This window comes from Epargyreus clarus, unplaced genomic scaffold, assembly GCF_041222505.1.
Source record: "Epargyreus clarus isolate Ecla_fem2 unplaced genomic scaffold, WU_Ecla_fem_2.2 ptg000032l, whole genome shotgun sequence".
NCBI lineage: Eukaryota > Metazoa > Arthropoda > Insecta > Lepidoptera > Hesperiidae > Epargyreus > Epargyreus clarus.
Window position 1 is genome coordinate 711,834 of NW_027332237.1, and position 22,827 is coordinate 734,660.

The window sequence follows — 22,827 nt, forward strand, 5'->3', positions numbered from 1 at the left end:
TCGCTGTGTTCAAACATGTGTTAAAATATGTGCTCAAATGTTTGTACTATATCTGGCACGGGCGTTAGATAACACATAATAAACACATTATTAGTCATTCGTTGCGACGCCAGTGTAGGCTTCATACATACGAGTACGTTCAAATCTTAACTATTAAGGAAATGGTTATGTGAAGTGATTTGTGTGCAAAGAAGTAAGTAGGTATTGCATATTTTTATGTCTTTTATACACATTTTTTAATCTATATTATCCTTTACTTTGTTACTTACTTTTTAAAATCCACGTTTAGTCACAACTGTATATTTATATTGATCATGTATTTATCCAGAATTGAATTATAAAAGTCTATTGGCTTGAAAGAATAAAATTATCAAACTAAATATATTTCTGACTTTATAGTTAGAAATACAAGTACCTATAAGGTCAGTGCCGCCTACTGCGCTCATTGTTACAAGTTCAATAATTAAATTTGAATCCTAATTGAATTTGACCGTAGATATTTTACGTTCTAGAGGAAAGGTTAGAATATTTCATAGTAATCTTTGTCTTACTTCACGCTTGAATCAAAAGATAGCGTTATTTGTGTAGTTGTAAGCGAAAAATAGATGAAAATACGCCTTATAACTCCTTTCGTAATTAAATAGCAAAGAATAGTTACAAAACAATTGAAATGAAAACTATACGTATTGTATGTCGCTCCTTATCTGATAGCAATGTCACGATGATACCAAAAGATATTAATCTTTTATCTTTTTATCTTTTTGACTGCTATTAAGAAGTCATCCTGAATTTATTTTATTTTGAAGGTAAAACCCTCTGTGGTTCGACTCCGGCACCACCGCCACTCCTATTTCTGTCTCCTAACTGTTAATCGCTGCTGTGTTCTGATTTGAAGGGTGTGGTAAGGGAAACATACCTACTTTTCCGCGGCATTCCAGCTTACTCCTCAGGGGTAGTGGCGCATCTGTGGCCGAGCTTAGGTACGAAACTAATTGTATCTGGGATTGATTACAGATGTCCACAGGCGGCAGTAACTTACCATCAGGTGGACTGCATGCTCGTCTGCTACTCCTATATTATGAAAAAGTAGTACAGAAAGCGTTAAAATTTACCCTTCACAAAATTGTCTATATGTAACTCAACCAAAGAAAATAATGTTTTCAGATATTAAAATGGGTTGTGCCATCTGCCTAGCAATTGTGGCTGTTGTGGGTTGGGTGGCATATAAGTTGCTGACAGGGAAAGAGAAGAAGCTGCCGCAACTGGATCCGCATGAGTGGTGGGGACCTGAACATCTGAAGGGCAAGGTGGATGAGACCATCAGATCCTTCGAAGTCAAGTTTAGTGATGAGGTTAGAGTTTTCTATTATTAAGTAAGTCTTGTCCAATTGGAATAACTAACACATGTAAAGATGGTAGAACCCTTTGGTTCGATTTCTACGGCACCACCGCTACACCAATTTCAGGCATAGGACTTCAAAAAAGGTGTAAATAGAGCTCTCCTTCGAAGCCGACGATGCATTGGCAACTCCTCTGGTGTTGTAAATGTTCATAGGCGACGTTGATTACTTTGCATCAGGTAGCGCGTCTGCTTTATCGTTAGGCTCAAGTGTAAAAAGGCTTATAACAGCAGTGTTACGCGCTGTGTGTTTTGGTTTTAAGGATGGGGTAAGGAAGACAAACCTTTCCGAGGCATTCCACCTCAGTCAGGGGTAGAGGTGCACCTGTGTTCGACCTCAAATAGATATCTTATCTTATCTAGGGTTGATAACAGACGTTCATGGACGGCAGTAGCCACTTACCATCAAGTGGACTACATGCTCGTCTGCTACTCCATATTGTACAAAAAAATAAAAAATTCCTACCTCTGTAGACTAAGTTAAAACACCACGCATAAGTAAGTCTTCTTTACCACACCCTTCAAATTAAAACACGGCAGCGCTTAACAGTGCTTATCCCTTTACACCCGAGATGATATGAGCGTGAGTTTCACTTTAAAAAAATTCCCACGTGATAGCTTCTTATTTTTCGAAACGCAACCGATGCCGATCGATCGTGAGGAGAATATCGCACGTGATACCGGCTAAGTGAGCGGGGTGCAGGCGGTCAGTTGTGCTAGGGACTCGTCCAAAGATGGCAGATATTTTCGACCCGCGCACTGTCACAGGTATATAATTATTTTTGGTATTAAATGTTAAGTATCTATTATTAATTATTGCTAATTTAAAAGCTAAAAGAACACTAAATACGTGGACTTTAGTAGTTTATTCGATTAACTTGCAATTTAGATACAATTAGGTTGCAAATCTCAACTGTTACGATCGTGTGCCTACGGGTGTTGGTGCAGAATAACGTATGATGAAAATGCTTTTATTGCTATTACCAGTTATGTGTAAGTTTCGTCAATAACAATTTTGTTTGTTTCAATTTTAGGGGTACATTTAAATGACGATCAGATTTTCCCAGTGCGGGGTGAGGAGAAATATATCGGACATTGAAGATCTTCATGAAAGTGAAGAGCTTCAACCAAATAGATTAGAAGAGTTTCAATTTGAAGAATTGTGCCCTGAAACAGATCCAGAAGCACATGCAGACCCTCAAATAGAAACTAACCTAGAATTGGATCTAGAACTTGAGCCTGAACCTCAACCATCTACTTCAAAATCATCCCTAGAAATTTCTCGCCGCCGAGCACCTTCACGTCCAACACATCGAAAAATAGCTTGGAAAAGAATACGTTTTCTGTCTTGAAAAGGTCTACACATCCCTACCAACATCTCCAGTAAAGCTTACAAAGAAATATTTTTATTAATATTTTAATTGTGAGGCTCTTGATATGTAACCAGATGCACAAATTTATATTATCTAAGAAGAACCGGTCGAAAACTTAATTTAATTGCAATAGATATGGCTAAAGTTTTCTCTATCTGCATTATCATTGGATGTATTCCCTAGCCAAGAATACCTACGCCTTGGAGACCTGGATTGAATACGGAGGCAATAACGGAAGAAAGAAGAATGTTGATTTTCATAGAATTACGTAGTTTAGGTTTCATTGCCAAGACAGATTTTTTGTAAAGACTAATGAAAATAAAGACAGTGATGTTAAATATCTCCAAATTGTTTTAATTTTGTAATATTTTTTGATAAAAAACTATTTTTTTTTGCAATTTTCACGATCGTGAGTGTAACAGTTCCCACCGGAGACTCACGATCGTACGGGTCGATTTCTGGATTAAGTATAAACTCTGGATTTTTTTTCCTATTTTTTGTGGATCCCTTAAGCTATATAAAAAGCCGTAATAAACGTTTTGAATCGGAAATTGCGAAAAAAAATCTTCGGTTGTAAAGGGTTATATTAAAAAAAACCTTTTATGACTTTGTTTTCAGATGATCAACGACCTCAGATCCCGGATAAAGAACCACAGACCGTTCACGCCGCCTCTTGAAGATGTGGGTTTCCAGTACGGATTCAACAGCTCGCAGCTGGACACCTGGCTCCAGTACTGGGCTGAGGAGTATCCCTTCAAGGAACGAGAAACATTCTTCAATAGCTATCCCCAGTTTAAGACTAGTATTCAGGGATTGGACATTCATTTTATCAGAGTTAAGCCTGAGGTAAGCACATTCTAGATATCCTAGTTTTAGTCATCGTAACATTCTTAAGGAGATTTACTCATCTGAGAATTCTGTATAAAAAGTTTTCTTTTTTGAGGAGAAAACCTTCAAAAGGTACTCGATGACGTGCGACGCCAAGCGACGTCGGGTTATGTGGGATTTTTACCGCACCAAAACCCCCACGATGGCCGTCCTCTACGCTTGTTGGATAACTCCGGGATCTCCGACAGAACACAACCGGAGTCCTCCAAGCGTGATGCTCCGATCGGGCTCTGCCCTGGGGGAGCAGTTTTCGCTCCTCTCACACCGTGTAGTGTTTACGACGGAATGCGACCACATATACCGCCGTCTTTCGGTTCGAGCTCCCACTCTTACCTTACTCTCTTAGCTACCCAACGCAAATATATTTTGCAATCGGCAAATCAAATCAAATCAAATAAACTATTTGATTTGGTTTGATTTGCCGATTCCCAAATATCTACCACTTTTAACCATCTCAATGTGGGCAACCTAAATCGTTTGCATTATTGCGTTGGTCCTTAAAGCGTTCAAATTCTTCTATCAGGTTCCCGCTGGTGTGAAGGTGGTGCCCCTTCTTCTGATGCATGGCTGGCCAGGCTCTGTGCGGGAGTTCTTCGAAGCCATCCCCTTGCTGACAAGCCAGAACCCGGTCTACGACTTTGTGTTCGAGGTGATCATACCCAGCTTGCCCGGGTATGGGTTTTCTGATGTAAGTTTGGTCTATTGTACAATGGAAGGTATTGTAGAAAAATACCAATCCTGTATTAAAAAAATGTTCCTGACAATTCCTTAGAGTAGTCTTAGAAAAATGGTTTCAAATTCAGCCTTTCAATATTAGGGTCAAATTCAATAATTTACTTTTTAAGGTAATGTATATATTACAAATATATCACGTGATTTATCGGTGACGTAAAACATCGTAAGAAAACCTATGCACCTGAAGGTTCGTTAAGAAAAGTGCTCAAAAATGTATAAAGGCTGCCAATCTGTACATATCAAGGTCTAGATATTCTACTCCCACTCGAGAAGAGACACATACTTAGCAATGGTACAGCAATAAACTTTATAATTCTAGGCAGCAGTTCGGCCAGGGCTTGGCGCTCCAAAAGTAGCTGTGATTTTCAAAAATCTGATGAACCGTTTGGGTTTCAAACGTTTCTACATTCAGGGAGGAGATTGGGGCGCTGCTATCGCTTCAGCTATGGTTACTTTATATCCTAATGATATCCTCGGTCATCATAGTAACATGGCTAGTGCTAGGGTAAGTGATAAAATAATATTTTGTAGGACAACAGTTCAATCGACTAGAGAGTAAAGGAAATAAATATTAAAACAAATAGATATATCGAAAAGTTAAGGCTATTTTGCAAAGCGACGAGCAGAATATATCTAAAATATCTTGATTTTTTCCAGACATCGAGCACAAATCTCTGGACGTTTATAGGCGCATACTTCCCATCCTTGGTAGTGGAGTCGAAACTGGCGAGTCGCATGTATCCTTTGTCTGCATTCTTCTCTTTCCTGCTAGAAGAAACCGGTTACTTCCATATTCAGGCCACCAAACCTGATACTGTTGGTAGGTTGCGTTTTTGAGCTGTTCTTCTTAAATTACGTCATCGTCAACCAGTTTCCATTATATTGATGGATATTTTCTTGTCAGCGTAAGAAGGACTTAAACTTTAGTCAAATGCGGATACGTAGTACGATACCTTAAACACCCTTGAAAACTTTATAAGACAAATTTGCGTTTACGTTTTAACATGATATTTTTCTTCATCCTTCATCATCCATCTTAAGCAAGTAGCAAGTAATCATTCATTAAGAACCACGTGCTTCTTAACTAATGATTACTTGCTTAAGGGTTCAAATTTATATAAATTTAAAAAATCAGACATATGCGCCTGAAATTCTAGTCTAGTTTAATACTATTCGCTGAACATCAGAGGTAGATTTTCAAAATCATGAGTATAGATCGAATGTTCATTTTCTTTTGTATGAGAAAAAATACTACTTCTAATGAAGAATAATGAATAAACTATTTTTTCTTCAGGTGTGGCGTTATCGGATTCTCCAGCCGGATTGCTTGCTTACATTCTAGAGAAGTTCTCCACCTGGACTTCTAAGGAGAACCGGGATCGCCTGGACGGAGGTCTCTCCACCTTTACCAGGGTTCAGCTCATCGATAACCTGATGGTCTATTGGAGCACCAATTCCATCACCACTTCCATGAGACTGTATGCTGAGACCTTTTCGAAACCAATCAGGGATTTGAAACTTGAATCGTAAGTTGTTTTTTTTTTTCACATTAGAATTGGATTTCATCGTCTTCCAACCCCACTGTTGGGCACCGGTCTTCTTTGAGGGTGATAGGGATTTTGGTCCCAGTCCACAGTGGTGGCCAAGTGAGAATTGGTAGACTCCACTCACCCTTAAGATCGTTACGTGGAAAACATCGTGAAGAAACCGGCATACTTAAGAGATCACAAAGGTGAAGTCTTCAAATTTACATTTGTACTGGCGGTCTATGGCGAAAGTCTTATCACTTTGAAAAGAGAGCCTTGTCCTGCAGTGGGACAGTAATGGGTTTATTATGATGATTGATGATGAATTTTATGTGACTTTCATATTTTCCAGTTTTACCACACCGGTTCCAACGTGGGCTCTTCAAGCTAAGCACGAGATTGCTTACCAACCCCCTAAACTCCTCAAGATGAAATACACCAACTTGCTAGGCACCACTGAATTGGATGAAGGTGGACATTTCTTGGCCTTCGAGCTCCCTTCGATCTTCGCTGAAGACGTATTCAAGGCTGTCCAGGCTTTTAGAAATTGGAATGTTCTGAATGGAAGGGCCATTTAAATTGTTAAATAAAAACTTAACTTAAAGTATGTTTAATGTACTGTCATTTACCGTTTATTTCATTTCCTGCTAAAAGTTGGTACCCTTTGTGGTGCCATGGTGAATAAATCACAGGACAAACGAGAGTAAAACCAAATTTTGATATTTCTGTTCGATCCACTTATGAACAATGAAGAACACAAGCCTGTGTAAGATCTAAAAGGGCATAAGAGTAACTAATAATTATTATAAAAAATAACTTAATAGAGAAGTAATGTTGCCTATGTCACTCCCATAACTTGGACAAATTAAACGTCATTTTAAATGTTATAATCCGTATGCTAAAAATAGACATACACAGGTGCAGTCCCGTAAAAATGAAATTAATGCATTAAGTTTTAAGGAAATTCTACGTTACTAAAACTTGGCTGTGGCTACTGTCGCCTATGGACATTTGTAATCAACCCCAGATAAGATTAGATTCCTACCTGAGGTCGGACACAGACGCGCCGTTACCCCCGAGGACTGAGCTGAAATGCCTGCGAAAAGTATGTTTTCCTTACCACTCCCTTGAAACTAGAACACAGCAGCGCTTAACATTGTTGTTATTACGCTAAAATATCTGTGGCAGTGGTGCCGCTGGAGTAGAACCACAGAGGGTTCTAAATCAAATATCAATCAATATCAACCCATTACTGTCCAACTGCTGGGCACGGGTCTCCTCTCATAATTAGAGGGATTAGGCCATAGTCCACCGTGCTATCCGGCTGGCCTATTGGTAGACTTCACATATCTTTAATTTTTTTTTTAAATAAATTTCTCAGATATGCAGGTTTCCTCTCGATATTTTCCTTCACCGTTTAGCAAGTGATAATTAATTTCTAATACGCACATAACTTTGAAAAATAAGAGGTGCGTGCCTGGGATTTGAACCTCGGACCCCTCCATTGAGAGGCCGAGTTTTTTAACCACTAGCCTATCACTGCCTTTAGAGGGTTCTACCACGTTCGAATTCGATTTGAATATCAGTGAACTTGCCGTTTCACATTGCATTCCTCAGCCCGTTGGCTATTCGACCGATTTCGTTCATTGATACAATATTACACAGTGTTTACCGCGGCCGCACGGAGCGGTCGTGTTACTTTAGGCTTAAAAGATTATAAAGTGGCTTAAAGAGTTTCTGTGATTTTTTTATTGGGTCCTTAAAGGTAAGATTTGTTTGTTTAAACGATTTGTTCGATTTCAAAGTGCAGTTTTGTGTCTTTGTTTATATACTTTGTTTATTGTGTTTGTGAGTACGACGATCCTGATGCAAGAATAACTTCAGTTTTTATAATGAAACTCAACGGTCCCACTGCTAGCAAGGATCAGAATAGAAGGTTTAGATTATACAATTAGACTTTTATAGCATTTTAATAAGTGTTAATTATTTAACTATTTTATTTTTCTAAATCAAATATTATCGGTCATTATTACCAGTCAGGGCAAAGGTCTTGTAAGGTCATCTGATAAGTACTTATACGTATATTTTACTTGTATTTACCTCTTGAAAAGTAAGTAGTCAGTCAGTGGTACATACATACATATTTTTTATTATGTAACGGGTACTCACGATATGCGTTTTTTATTGCCGATATTTCGACCCAGTTGCATGGATCGTGGTCACGGCGCAACTGGGTCGAAATATCGGCAATAAAAAACGCATATCGTGAGTACCCGTTACATAATAAAATGTCTCAATTCCGCGATAATTTTAGTCTAAAATCATATACATACATACATACTCTGGAAAAAAAATAAAAAAATACAACCGACTTCTATGTCACCATAAAGTAAAAAATAATTAAAATGTTGGTTTAGTGCGTAGTTCTGAAGTCAAGGTAACACCATCACTACCATATCGCTAAAAAGACAAGAAAAATCATCGAACATAATAACATTTGAAGGAGGTAGCCACTTGTTTGATGGTTATAAACAAGTATTTTGGACAACTATCCTTGAGATTTTTTGCGTTTTAATACAACAGTCGTATCGGGTATGTTATTGCCTTTTTTGTAATAAATGCAATGTTCATATACACAAAAAATGTAATCAGTGATAATGTTCAGAGGTTGAGTGGTATTTGCAGCTTAAAGCATATGTAATTTCCAAATATAAGTATACAGATGTATTCGAATTCGGATAAGACTATAATTTGTTACTTCTATGGACTAAGTTTTAAGCTAGATTCCGTCATAGTCCAACTTCGACGGTGAAAATACCACATCAGTTTCTAACAGCATTCATTTTTTAACGGAAATATTATGGTGTTCTCTTTAAGGAGAGTCTTAAGGTTTCCGACTTAATCCTTAAGACCGCAACGTTTCAACTAGAAACAAGAAATTTCGGAAGGACCTCATCTAGAAACAAAATGTAGTAATGTGAATCACAGATCCCTTAACTATTACGTGATGAGGTAGGTTGTCTAGACCGCAAAGCTGCTATATGAAAGAAACTAGAGAAGTATTAAAAAAATGACTGACGAATCCAACGACACCCCACATGTTAAAATCCGTCAAGCCTGCTAAAGAATAGGACATACATTTGTTCATACACACGTCCATACATACGTTCATACATACACCCATACAGTCGGGAAACGGGTAAAGAAAAAATCGCGTAAAAAGTAATCAAATCCGCCACAAAAACCATACCACCAGCATAGATTAGTAAAGATTACTCACTTCTAACAAGAAAATGTACCCAGTTTTGAGAATTGAAATAGTTGCGTAAAAAAGTTTTGCCACGTCTCCGTGCTAAAATGTCCCTAAAATATTTGAAATTATTATTATAAATTATTTAATTATCATGTAAATTACGCAGTATTAGTTATTTATTCGTAAATTTTCTCTAAAAATGTCTTTATTTGTCAATAATTCAAAAAAAGAATTTACTATAATAAGCCATTTGAGGCTTCATTCAATTTCAAGGCGGCGAAGTATCTTTACTAATCTATGACCACCAGCTACACTTTGACAATAAAAAATGTGCTATCATGCCATGTAATCGTTTTCATAACTGGCCTAAGTGCAAGGGAGACGGATATAGATGATAGGATAAATTGATGTAATCATGACTATGTTGTTTAGAGCCCTATACACTTATCTACGAGCTACCGTTACGGACATGAAATTTAATATCTAGATATAAATATAGATGTTGAAATATATGCAGGTGGTAGAACACTTTGTGCTTCGACTCCGGCGGCATCACCGCCACACCTATTTGTACCTAATAACAGCAGTGCTAGGCGCTGCTGTGTTCCGGTTTAAAGAGTGTGGTAAGGGAGACAGACTTTTCCGAGCCGTTCCAGCTTAGTCCTCAGGGGTAGCAGCGCATCTGTGGCCGACCTTAGGTAGGAATATCTAATCCTATCTGGGGTTGATTACAGATGTCCATGGGCGGCAGTAGGCACTTACCATCAGGTGGACTGCATGCTCGTCTGCTACTCCTATATTATAAAAAAAATAATCATAAAAACATTTTAAGCTGCTGTGTTCTGGTTTGAAGGATGTACATATTATACATTTCCGAGGCAATCCAGCTTGATCCTTAGGTATAGCAACACAACTGTGATCAACCTTAGTAATCTAATCTTAACTGAACGGTAGCCACTTACTATCAACTGGATGCATACTTGTCTGCTATTCCTATATTATAAAACGGTTTGGCTCTTGAAATGATATTTGAGTTTTTACAAACTGTCCCCAACCCACATGACACCTGAAGCATTATAAAAAAACATACTGACAGGAGTTCAGTAATGGGTTGACGATGCCGCTTCTACAAATAGAATAACAGCAGATTATATCCTTTCACACCTCAACATGCAAACATATAAAAAAACACAAATTATAACAAACTTATTGAATGTAGATATAGGTCGGATAGTATGTAAGCTACATTAGACCACCGAAAGACGATACAAGCGTATTCTGCCATACTGAAACTTCGCTCTACAAAGATAAGGTTGATAGCACTGTTATCACTACGAGAACTAACTGTTATGTCATTGGATTGACCTTGAATCATGAAGTTGTTATAGGTGAACTCATATTATGAAGCTGTTCTGATTGTTTATTTGTGTGTGCTAATCTCTTGATGTTACAGTTAGATTTGAAAAGGTTTTTGAAATTGATAAGTTATTTCATTTACCTATTATGAAAGTTTATTAGGCTGCCTAAGAAGAAAGAACTTAAACATTAATAATTAGTTAAAAAATTGTAATTGCAGATATTATGAAACCAATAATACGACAGTTACTATGGATAAATATAATATTTGATTTAGATTTGTTATTATAAGGTAAAATAGCAAGCAAGAAATAAATGAGCGAAAAGAAGCAAGCAAAAACAAACATGGGTGAAGTTTTAAAAATCAGTTAAGAAAAACACCTCAAGGCAAATCGTATTATAAATAATTCAAAAGTTTGTGAAGTCTATCAAACCATCGAGAAGATCTGTGCTCAGTACCGGAACAGAAATAGATGGATGACGAAAAGACGAGCTCTTCATAATGATATGACATATGGTTTTATATATTCCAGATGGCGCGTCTACTCCTCCTCGCCGCGCTAAGCATCATAGCCTTCACACCAATCTATTTCCTGTACCTACGAGGATCTCCTCCCATGCCAGAGATCAATCTTAACGAATGGTGGGGCCCAGACCAGATGAAAGGCAGAGTTGATGCCAGCATAAGACCTTTTCAAGTTAAATTTAGTGAAGAGGTAAGGTGTGATATCGAAGCTCATACTTTTGTGGTTACACGGCAGTATGAGTTTGAACTGGAGAATAGTTTATAGCGACTCAAAGAAAAATGCTGCCAACAGCTTGGGTACTTTAGCCAATGATTTGTTATGGTACTTTTTACTAATAACAACAGTGTTAAGCGCTGCTTTCTTGTAGTTTGAAGGGTATGGAAAGGGAGACATACTCTTCTGATGCCTTGCAGCTTAGTCCTCAGGGATAGCGGCGCTTCTGTGGCCGACCTCAGAAACTAATCTTATCTGGGGTTGATTCCTGATGTCCATCGGCAGGAGTAGTTGACCATCAGGTGGACTGCACGCTCGTCTGCTATTCCCATATTATAAAAAAGCTGAAGTCATACATAACCAGTTGCATTAATATCTGAGTACTATGAAACGCATCTACTAATATTTGTATCATTGTTATTATTATCATTAATATCTTTGACCCATGTTACCGTTATCATCTCCACAATTCGTTATCACAACTTTTATTTTACTTACGTGTCGTTTCAGTGCATGTTTTTTTATTTTAATTATATTTTGGTATTAATTTATCTACTACTTCGATCTTTATCGGTAATGCCTCGGTACCTTCGGTAATACCTATCTCAGTTTAAGAAACCATATCTGGGTAAACATTGCGTTAATTAAATAATTCCTGAATTTGTAAAATATACTCTTACTTCCTAAAAATTTTTACATACTCAATCGCATTTAAATACTTAAAGGCTAGAAAATACTACATCTCTGTTGAAAATACATAAACAACGTCGTTATTAATAATTAATCTATCTAATTTTTACCTTACAGATGTTAATCATTCTAAGTAATCTGGTTTCTGAACTGTAATGTTTATATTTTAAAAACGTTATAAAATATATAACGTTATAACACATAAACGTTATATCGTTATAACATATAAACCCTCTATTTTTTATAATATTATAAAAAGGGCTTGACGAGCAAGCCTTCCACCTGATGGTAAGTGGCTACTGCCGTCCATAGACATCTGTAGTCAACCCCAGATAGGATTAGATATTCCTACCTGAGGTCGGCCACAGATACGCCGCTACCCCCGAGGACTAAGATGGAACGCCTCGAAAAAGTATGTCTCCCTTACCACACCCTTCAAACCAGAACACAGCAGTGCTTAATACTGCTGTTACGAGGCAGAAATAGGTGTGTGGTGGAACCATAAAAGGTTCTACCACCTTCAATTGAACTGTTAACTCTCGTACATATTTAAGAATATGTTGAAAATGATTTTATTTTTGTTAATTTAATGATAGAAATATTGAAGCACTTTCTTTCCTTTTCAGATGATAAAAGATCTAAGAAGCCGTTTGAAGAACCACCGCCAGCTGGTCCCGCCACTAGAGGGCGTCGCCTTCGAATACGGGTTCAACACCAAGCAAGTGGACCGCTGGGTCACGTACTGGGCAGAGGAATACCCGTTTGCAGAGCGAGAGAAAGTGTTCAACCAGTTTCCACAGTTCAAGACCAATATTCAGGGATTGGATATACACTTCATCCGAGTTAAGCCCAAGGTATAATTTGATCAAGCTTTCCTTAATAAATCTAACTTGCTTTTAATCACGTTATTATGCAATATTTCAACTTTCGGCATATTTACCAGATAATACTAGAAGACGAAGTAAAATTGTTCAGTGTATTTCACGCCATCTTTGTTGTTGACTAGTAATAAGTCATGCACGTTTTAAAGTTTTCGATTATTTTCGGAATTTTTTTTAGGATATCGGAATAAAAGTATCTTCGTTTTATCAAAAGATATAATTCATTAATTTCAACCCCGAAAGCGTTAACAAAATAATTGGTCTCCTCGCCATCAACCCATTACTTTCCAACTGTGTGTTAGGTACGGGTTTCCTTTAAAAATGAGAAGAATAAGGGCACAGTCTACTGCGCTGGCCAAGTGCGAATTGGTAGACTTCACATACCTTTGAAAATAGTTTTATTTTAAGACTTCTTAGGTATGCGGGTTTCCATACGATCTTTCCTTCATCGTTTAAGCAAATAATAATTAATTTCTAATACGCACATAATTTTGAATAATCCGAGGTCTGGGATTTGAACCTCGCACCTTTAATAATTAGTCCCAGTTATTATTAATCAACCTCTAATTTTATTAATAAGAGTCACCTTAATAATTATTGACCTCAAAATATTAATGATATATGGAAAACTACTCTTCAATTTCTAATCTTGATTCCAGGTTGCTTCTGGCAAAGAAGTAGTTCCACTGTTGCTGCTCCACGGCTGGCCAGGGTCCACCAGGGAGTTCTTGGAAGCAATCCCGCTTCTGACAGCCGTCAGCAAAGATAGGGATTTTGCTGTGGAAGTTATCGTGCCTAGCTTACCTGGATATGGGTTTTCTGATGTAAGTTGTTTTTATATTTTTAATAGAGATATTTAATGTTACATTGGTGGCTTGTTTTCGTTCGTGTTATTAATTATCATAAAACTTAGTTATTTTTAACGATTTGATGATTTTTTTCCAAAATAATACATTTATTCTACTATCGGCGTGTGTTCTTGTAAATTTATTATGGATCAGAATAATATTCATCTTCGAGGTCCATCCCATTTTTACCAGAGATTTGGTGCTTTATTCTGCATTATGATGTGAATTTAAGATATATTTTGTTACGGCTTGTAACCTTGTAACCCTGTTAAGTTTGCAATTGCCTGAGATCATTCTTAAGTAGGTATTTCTAATTTATCCTAGATTTGTAATATATTTAAAATATGCATGGAATGAAGAGAACAATTATTACAATATTTATCTCATTTTGTTTTTCCAGGCGGCAGTTAAACCTGGACTTGGAGCTGATAAAATGGCAGTGGTATTTAGAAACTTGATGAACAGGCTAGGATTCAAGAAGTACTACGTGCAGGGCGGCGATTGGGGTTCTCTAATAGCCAGCACCATGGCCACATTCTTTCCTAAGGTAAGAATCTTCTGGATAAGTAGCAAAAACATAATGTGATGTTTTCTACACTTATAACCAGAATCTAGGGCTACCTATGTCATAGATATTATAAAACCTAACTACCAGACCGAACATGATCAATTAAATCTAGAACGAAAATCTGAATTGCTTTAGATTTCTAACTACGTAAAGATTGTGACAGAGTATTTGTGTGTTTAACCAATATGGTGACCGCTCTGCTACTTGTCTTTATTTTGTCTACTTGTCCTAATTTATAATTCTTCTAGAGAGTTTCTCAGATTTATATCCTTTTTGCGATTAGCGTTGACATTATTATGTAAGTTGTTATTTACGTTATTACAAAAGTGTATTACATTTTTTTTGGTTTTCTTAGGCTTTACAAATGAAAGTAAACTAAAGAGTTCTCTGTAATACTATAAAATTACACAACGTAATATTAACAATTGGCTACTTGACACTTTTTGGGAAAGTGTTTTAATGAATTAGTATACGTATTATATTTGCCTTTCATTGATCACTTTTTCGAAAAAAGGTCTATTTATTAATAAAAAACAAACTTTCTTTACGGTGAACGGAACGTCGCGTTAAATCAGGCGGTCAAGTGTCATTTTGTGGCGAAACGTCATTATACTGTAAACAAACAATGCTCGGAAGAAAATAGGGAGTTATTACCCGACTGCCAAGGAAGGGTTATGTTTTTCGCGCGTATCTTGTATGTTTGTCTTTCTTTATTTGATCCGATCTAACAAACGGCTGGATGAATTTCAACAGTTAAAGTGTCATTATATTTGTCTCAACGACCCGAGTGTCCTTAGATAGGTGTTAGTAAAAAAAAATCAAAATGGCGGATCTTTGGCGCGAAATAGTAAGACATTTAAAAAAAAAAGTTAACCGAACCTATCGAGTAGGGTATCAAATGAAAGGAAATTAAACGGAGATTATAAAAACATATTTGTATATATATAAAACAGTAATGTGACTGTCTGACTGACTAACTAAATGACTTTTTCATTTTTCAGAAATCAACGTACAGCATAAACCAAGGACCTTACAGTTCTGAAATTTTGCACACAGGTTCTCTATATAGCTTGAATAAGTACTAAGAAAGGCCTTTTGGAAATTCTATCCTTAAGAGGGTAAAATAGGGGAAAACACTTTTTTTGAAATCCTTTAATTTTGAAGGAACTACGATAAAAATTTGTATTTGGCTTTCTGGATAGGAACAAGGACGCACTTATTTATCCCTCTCCGAAAAATCAACCCCGTAGAGGGTAAAATAAGGGTTAAAAGTTAATTTGAACAATCGTCAATTTTGAAGCAAACACTATGACATGTTGTATTAGGCTTTTTGGATAAAAATAATGAAATGCTACCTCTAACGAGGTAAAATAATGACCGAAACGTTGATTTACTGAAGTTATATATTTTATTGACCGTAAATGGTGAATTTTTTCGCAAAATAGTAACACGTTTTAAAAAAAGTTAACCAAACCTATCGAGTAGGGTGTCAAAATAAAGGAAATTAAGAGGAGATTACATATACCTTATATAATATATCTTATATATAAAATTCTCGTGTTAGTTACCGTACTCCTACGAAACGGCTTCACCGATTTTCACCAAATTTTATATACATATTCAGTAGGTCTGAGAATCGGCCACTATCTTTTTTTTTACACCTAAGTGATAAGGGTTGTTCATCCTTAACATTTTTTTTATTTATATGGCAGCACAACGTTTGCCGGGTCAGCTAGTACATATATACTCGTATATACACATCGTCGAGAGAGTTGCAGTGCCAGAGATCAACGCAAAGGGAAACCGCTGAACTTAAGCGTGCTGGAATTTTACACATAGGTTCTTTATATAGCGTAAATGAACACTACGAGGATAAAATAGGATAATATTGTTTGAACACCTTTTGTTTTTGAAGCAGACACCTACTATGAAACTTTGTATTTGGCTTTCTGGATAAAAATAATGAAATGCCTATTTCACTGCTTTTGGAAATTCTACTTCAGCCTTTTTGGTGCAGTCGGGTTTTTGATTTTTTAAATTAATTACTTGTTTAGCTTTTATAACTAAAATTGAAATAAATGACAAGTTATAAGACGTGTGCAGTGACGATGTGTACAAGTGCGATCGCTAAATATCCTAACAAATTTGCTTATACACGTTCCTAAACCGAAATCTTATAAACGTTAAAAGAACTTGCAGACAGAGGATTCAAACATATAAAAGAAGTATTAATGAGAAAAAAGAATAAGGAGTGATTCCTCTACTCTAAATCATCAAACCCGGATGTAATCAGAACAAAACAGCAAATTAAAGTTTTCATATATTTAATATATGATAAAGATGTCTACGATAAGAATACGAGTTAGAATAGTATTAGTTAAGAATAGAATAAATGAATTAAAGGACGTCTACGAGAATTCTCTATTTTAAGGCCTCATTCTGTAATTAATAAGAAACAATTAAACTATTTCGATGACTGAGTTATTATTACTTGTGCACGGATTAACTTACAGGACTGTATAATTAAAAATACATAATTTGCTAATTTTAATCTTTTATTAACCGACTGCTTTGTTTGTTAGGTTTATATGGGTCTATTATTGAGTACACACCGTAGAACTTTTGTATATATTTATCATTATATGTTACATTTACAATATTTACTACAGATAACCTCAAAGCATTTTGTAGCTGTTATTTTCTTGTCTATTGAAGCTCTTGCTAAGCTGAATTTTTGTGCTGCTTGAGTGTGTACTTTCTTCATTTTTAAAATTATTTTCTGTAACAACTAGATATATAATTTTTATCATTGTCATTTTGAGAAATCTGTTGTGCAATAACAGCAACTGTATGGTAATTTTCCTTCCTTCATCTTGTTCGGTAGGTTACTCAAGTAAAGAACTACTATTTCCCATTTCCTTTATGTACTCCAGAGTGCTGACCACCTTCGAAACTTTTGATTCCTCACTTTCTATGACTCCACATTAAAAATGCTACTGCATGTTTGCTGCATCCTTGGGAGGCAGGACAGTCATCACATTTAATAATACTTTGTTTTTCATATACAGTCATGGACACTGAGCATGACTTTTGATGTACCTTGTATTCAGGACAACTTTTACTTTTCATGAAACGCAAACTTGCCTGCCTCTTAAACTGCACATACCCTATAGCGTCGTCACTATACGGCTGTCTCGAAGATCTGAAAATATAAACATAACCAATAAATAACCTTAAAGCAGTTCACATAAGAATATAAGTATAGTTTAAAAAGCTTGATAATCACTTAAAGACAACCTTTCTTATATCGGAAATCGGATAAGAAATGTAATAACTGTCCGAAATGATTAAATGTAAATATAAAGCATATTTTACTTACGTTGTTTATTTGTGATTTCCATAGGTTATTTCACGGAAGTTTTTGTATTCATTTTTATTTATTACATTGTATATCTTCTTTAAGCAAATTCACGCTATCCGAATTTGAAACCCACAGATAAAAAATTGAAAAATTCTTTTTAGAAATAAAAATACTTAAGAGTGTATTAAAAATTAAACGAAATATTGCATAATTTATGTTTAATTATAAACTATCATATCATATCAAACATATTTCATATTTTATTGTTATAACTGTCAAGTACCCAATTAGTATACGTCATTAACGATATTAACAACGAAAACTTTATAGTCTAATTATATTATTACAGCGTATATGTCGGTCTAAACTTTAATAAAATCTGTGTTAATTACAGGAAGTTCTCGGATACCACGCAAACGTGGTATTCCTGCAAACACCAGCGATCTCATTCTTCACGATCCTAGGGTCTATATACCCTCCGTTGGTCGTGAAGTCAGACGTCGCTGACCGCATGTATCCACTATCAAAAATATTCTGTAATATCCTGGAAGAAATGGGCTACATGCATATACAGGCGACTAAACCTGATACCGTTGGTTAGTTTCTTTTGATTTACGACGGATACTTATTGCAGACCATCATACCCGCTTATGGACATAATGTATCCAACTCCAAACTTAGTTTAACTTTCAACGTATTTGATTTTATAATTTGACAGTTTTATATGCTACGGTAGGTCTTCTTATAAAATATACTTTAATTTCAAACGGAATAGGATTAGTAGCTAGTGATGAATTCAATGGATAGCATTTCCAATCCAAAAAAAGCATGTTGCAAAAAGTTTATACTGTCATAAATATTCTCAAATCAAATAAAACACAAGACGTTTGATCTGAGAAGAAACATTGGTGCCATTGAAGCTTTTAAAGAGTACATTTGTCTACTCTATCTGTACTAAGAATTTCACTACATCACATCAAAATGTGTAAATATTTGAAGGCTCGAATCCGGTGGTACCACCACCACACCATACGCCAACCATTTCTTCCTAATAACAGCAGTGTTAAGCGCTACTGTCTTCTGGTTTGAATGGTGTGGTAAGGGGGATATATTTTTCAAAATTACTATTTTACTTCACATTAGAAGTTAGTCCTCAAGGGTAGCAGCGCATCTGTGGTCAACCTCAGGTAGGAATATAATTTTATCTAGGGTTGATTATACATACATGGGTAGCAGTAGCCACTTACTATCAGATGAATTGCATCCTCGATGGTTTCATAAACAAACACCTTCCAATAACCTAATCTTTTCCAGGTGTATCCTTAACGGATTCACCAGTAGGCCTCGCAGTCTACATCCTGGAGAAGTTTTCCACCTGGACCCGAATGGACCACCGTTCAGTAGCCGACGGGGGCCTGGCCTACCGATTCTCCAAGGAGCAGCTGGTGGATAACCTCATGATGTACTGGGTCCCCAACGCCATCACCACTTCAGTGAGACTGTACTCGGAGACGCTGAACAAGAGGTTTTATTCGATGCAAATTGATGAGTGAGTATTATCCTATTGACTAAAAGTATTATGTTGTACTAAAGTGCAGTGTAGATAGGTGTTTTTTTTAACTGGGGGATACCAGAGGTGTAATTTTATATGCTTCTCCAATTTTTCATAAAATTTTCCCAATTAATAAGATATCATCATTTGTGTTAGCACTCTTGTTTGAAGATTGTGGTTAAGCAAATATGCTTGAGGTAGTATCCCAACTTAGTAATCGGAGATGGCTAATGTGAGATAGAACTCCAATTCTACTTTTGATAATTAGATGATAGAGTATCTCAATTCCGCGACATATTTGATAATTAGATTATAGAGTAGATTTCCAAGATAACATTAGTTTAAAATCGTATATTTCTTCATGTATTGAACTGGCCAAGTTTAGATTTGAATTTTACCATATTCCATTTAAACTTGATTCTCCATACCCTGATAGACATGTTCTTTTGGTCCTCTAACTTAAAACTATTATTTCTAGGATCAAAACCTACGTCCCGACATGGGTAATCCAAGCGAAGCATGACCTGACCTATCTCCCACCGTGGCTGGCGCGGCTGAAGTATCCAAACTTGATCCATGAGACGGTGCTGCAAGACGGGGGTCACTTCCTCGCGTTTGAGCTGCCGAAGGTCTTCTCAGAAGATGTTCTTCAGGCCATCACCGCTTTTAGGGTGTGGCATAAAGAAAATAGTGTTAGGGCTGATCTGTAGATTTGTGTGTGAAGTAATAGGCCAAGTGCAAGTTGAACTCGCACCCGAAGGGTTCCGTACCACTATTTTTTTATTCGTAGTTTTTTTTCTTATATCGGCCACCTTTATAAATCCGAAAAAAAATTAAATGTCTATCTATTACGGTTCAGAAGATAGAGCCCTCTGACTGACAGGCGGACAACGAAGTATTTTATTTTTTATTATTATATAAAAGCAAATATTATATAGGAGTAAATATTCCTACCTGAGGTCGGCCACAGATGCGCCGCTACCCCTGAGGACTAAGCTGGAACGCCTCGGAGAAGTATGTCTCCCTTAGTATTTGGGAACTGCCGATAGACGAGCTCAACGCTAAAGAAATTTACTCTTCAAAATGGAAATACAGAAACAAATTGCATATGAAACAGTGGATACGCCTGAGAGTCATAAAAGGGGTAATAAAGTGAATTACAGTTATTAACCTTCGCACTACGTTACTATGTATTTTATGGTATTTTTGTCACTTTTATATACATACTGCTAATATTTATACATTGTAATATAGGGTAGGTACTTTTCCGATAAAAAATACAAGAAAACAAAAACATCGGAACTACAAGGTAGCGCAAAATAATACTAATACCAATTTTGTTTTTGAATAAATTTTGTACTGAATAAAAAAGTGATATTGAGTAATAGAAATCTTTACTTGGGCCCGTAACCTATTGGTAATTTGCTAAGGGGCTGTTTAAGTATTACGTAGGCAGATTTATTACAATTATTTACCCCCCCCCCCATCCCCCTTGTCAGCAAAAGTAAGAAAAGCTCTTACTCCCTCCCCCATGCTTACATAAAAAAATTCAATTAATGTATTGTTTTTTTATATTATAATTTTATAATTATAATTTAAAAAAATGCCTAAACTTATGCATGATTTGCGGGCATCCCCGAAAATGCGTTTCGCTTTCAAGTAAAGACAATGTGAGGGTTGCCATTCGTGTAAACAAGTAACAAACTACCGATGACGTAATCATCATCTAGACTCCCCTACCCCCATGTCATCCAAAATAATCAAAGCAAAGACCCCCCGCCCCCTTAAAAGCGCTTATGTAATACTTGAACGACCCCTAATTAGGAAAAATTATATCTTTTAAGTGCCGTCCACCAACATTGACACAAATTTTTTAGTACAAAATTATGCACAAAAGTTATTCAAAAACAAAATGGGATGATTAATTTTGCGCCACCCTGTAGTTCCGATGTTGTTGTTTTCTTTTATTTTTTATCGGAAAAGTAATGGATCTTTCATAATGGATGGTAAAAAGTGGGATGATAATATATATGTTTTTTTATTTCAACGTTCCATTGTTATCCGACTGAGGAAGGTAATGTTTTAGGTGTATGTGTGTAGATTATGTTACGGAGTATTTTGTAAAGGATATTTGGTGCATTTAAATAAACTTGTATTTTATTAATTTTTATTAATTGTTTTTTTTTGTGTGTTTACTTTCATTTTTATTTGGCGTTGATCCTATTGGATAGAGTACAGATAGTCTAATGGATATAATATTTGAATCTCAATGGGGGCGTCAGAGTTTCGACGCAACTCTGATATTTCAAAGTTTTGTGCGTATTAGAAAAATAAATTATAACTTGCAAAAACGGTTAAGGAAAATAACGTGAGGAAACACGTTTGAGTGTTTTAAAAGAAGTTTTCAAAGGTGTGTCTGCCAATTCGCCTAGGCCAATGTGGTGGACTATGATCTACGCATACATTACCCAAAAAGCAAGTGCCTTCTCGGTATTTTAATTCTACATTCCAAATTTTAATAATGTTAAAATCTTAATCTATTCCGGACTACCAAATTTTAATTTAATTTAAATTTTTTGTATTTTTTACCGCCGCTACCCCTGACGACTAAGCTGGAACGCCCCAGAAAAGTATGTCTACCTTACCGCACTTTTCAAACCAGCATACAATTACGCTTAAAACTGCTGTTATAACAGAAATATGTGTGGTGGTGGTGCCGCTGGAAGCACTAAGGGTTCTACCACCATCAAAATGTCATTAGCAGTCCGGTCGTCAGCGCGGGCTGTCGCTCGTGTGTTACCGCCCTTAGGGGCATTTATTAATTACGTGATTCTACATTAGCGATTTTTCGATGTTCTGAATGTTGGCTTAACCGCATATACTGTAATAAAACATGTTTTAACATTTTAATTTATTATGTAAAATTGTAATGCACGTATAATGAATTTAACGTGTTTATTTATAAGAATAAAATAATTCATTATTAATAACTCTACAAACGCATGCTTTTATAAATAAATTAAAATTTAAACACCCTCCGCCATCCCCTAATCTCATGTAAGATTTTTCATGATCTGTGTCTAGTGCAAATGTAAGAATGCTTAATTTTCTTGAACACTATTTTCTTGTTATTTTACTTTGTTTCTTGTATAAAAAGCGTGATGTTTACCAAGATCAAAGATGATGATTATTTATAAAGCAGGAGTAGCAGACGAGCATGCAGTCCACCTAATGGTAAGTGGCTACTGCCGCCCATGGACATTTGTAAACAACCTCAGATAGGATTAGATATTCCTACCTGAGGTCGGCCGCAGATGCGATGCTACCCCTGAGGACTAAGTTAGAACGCCTCCAAAAAGTATGTCTCTTTTACCACACGCTTCAAACTAAAACACAGCAGCGCTTAACACTGCTGTTATGAGGTAGAAATAGGTGTGGCGGTGGTGCCGCCGGAGTCGAACCACAAAGCGTTCTACCACCTTTATTTATTACTAGATGACCCGGCAAACTTTGTACCGCCTCAAAATCTATTTATCAAATATATTTCATATAAAATATAGCCTATGTTACTCGTGGATAATGTAGCTTTCGAATGGTGAAAGACTTTTTAAAATCGGTCCAGTAGTTTTTGAGCCTATTCATTACAATCAAACAAAC

The 22,827-nt window shown here is 36.2% G+C and overlaps 1 protein-coding gene and 1 long non-coding RNA gene across 2 annotated transcripts; one reads left to right on the plus strand and one right to left on the minus strand.

Annotated features, from left to right (window-relative positions):
* The first annotated feature begins 99 nt into the window (after positions 1-99).
* Positions 100-21,340, plus strand: LOC140755130 (juvenile hormone epoxide hydrolase-like). Its single transcript, XM_073090337.1, has 15 exons — positions 100-193; positions 1,165-1,352; positions 3,391-3,618; positions 4,184-4,348; positions 4,715-4,900; positions 5,053-5,215; positions 5,690-5,921; positions 6,274-6,475; positions 11,064-11,246; positions 12,587-12,814; positions 13,501-13,665; positions 14,090-14,236; positions 18,013-18,214; positions 18,933-19,167; positions 19,649-21,340. Exons 2-15 carry the CDS (start codon positions 1,173-1,175, stop codon positions 19,878-19,880), a joined length of 2,748 nt encoding a protein of 915 aa, XP_072946438.1. The 5' UTR covers positions 100-193; positions 1,165-1,172; the 3' UTR covers positions 19,881-21,340.
* On the minus strand, positions 16,795-17,714 carry LOC140755131 (uncharacterized). The gene is made up of 2 exons (XR_012103735.1): positions 17,637-17,714; positions 16,795-17,459 (listed from the first exon to the last, which is right to left on the minus strand). It is a non-coding gene; the product is annotated as an uncharacterized LOC140755131 (long non-coding RNA).
* Positions 21,341-22,827: the final 1,487 nt, after the last annotated feature.

Coding starts and splice junctions, on each gene's coding strand:
- LOC140755130 (XM_073090337.1), top strand. CDS start 1,173: ATGGGTTGTGCCATCTGCCTAGCAATTGTGGCTGTTGTGGGTTGGGTG. Junction 12,815..13,500: donor TCATCCGAGTTAAGCCCAAG/GTATAATTTGAT, acceptor TCTTGATTCCAG/GTTGCTTCTGGCAAAGAAGT. Junction 19,168..19,648: donor TATTCGATGCAAATTGATGA/GTGAGTATTATC, acceptor TATTATTTCTAG/GATCAAAACCTACGTCCCGA.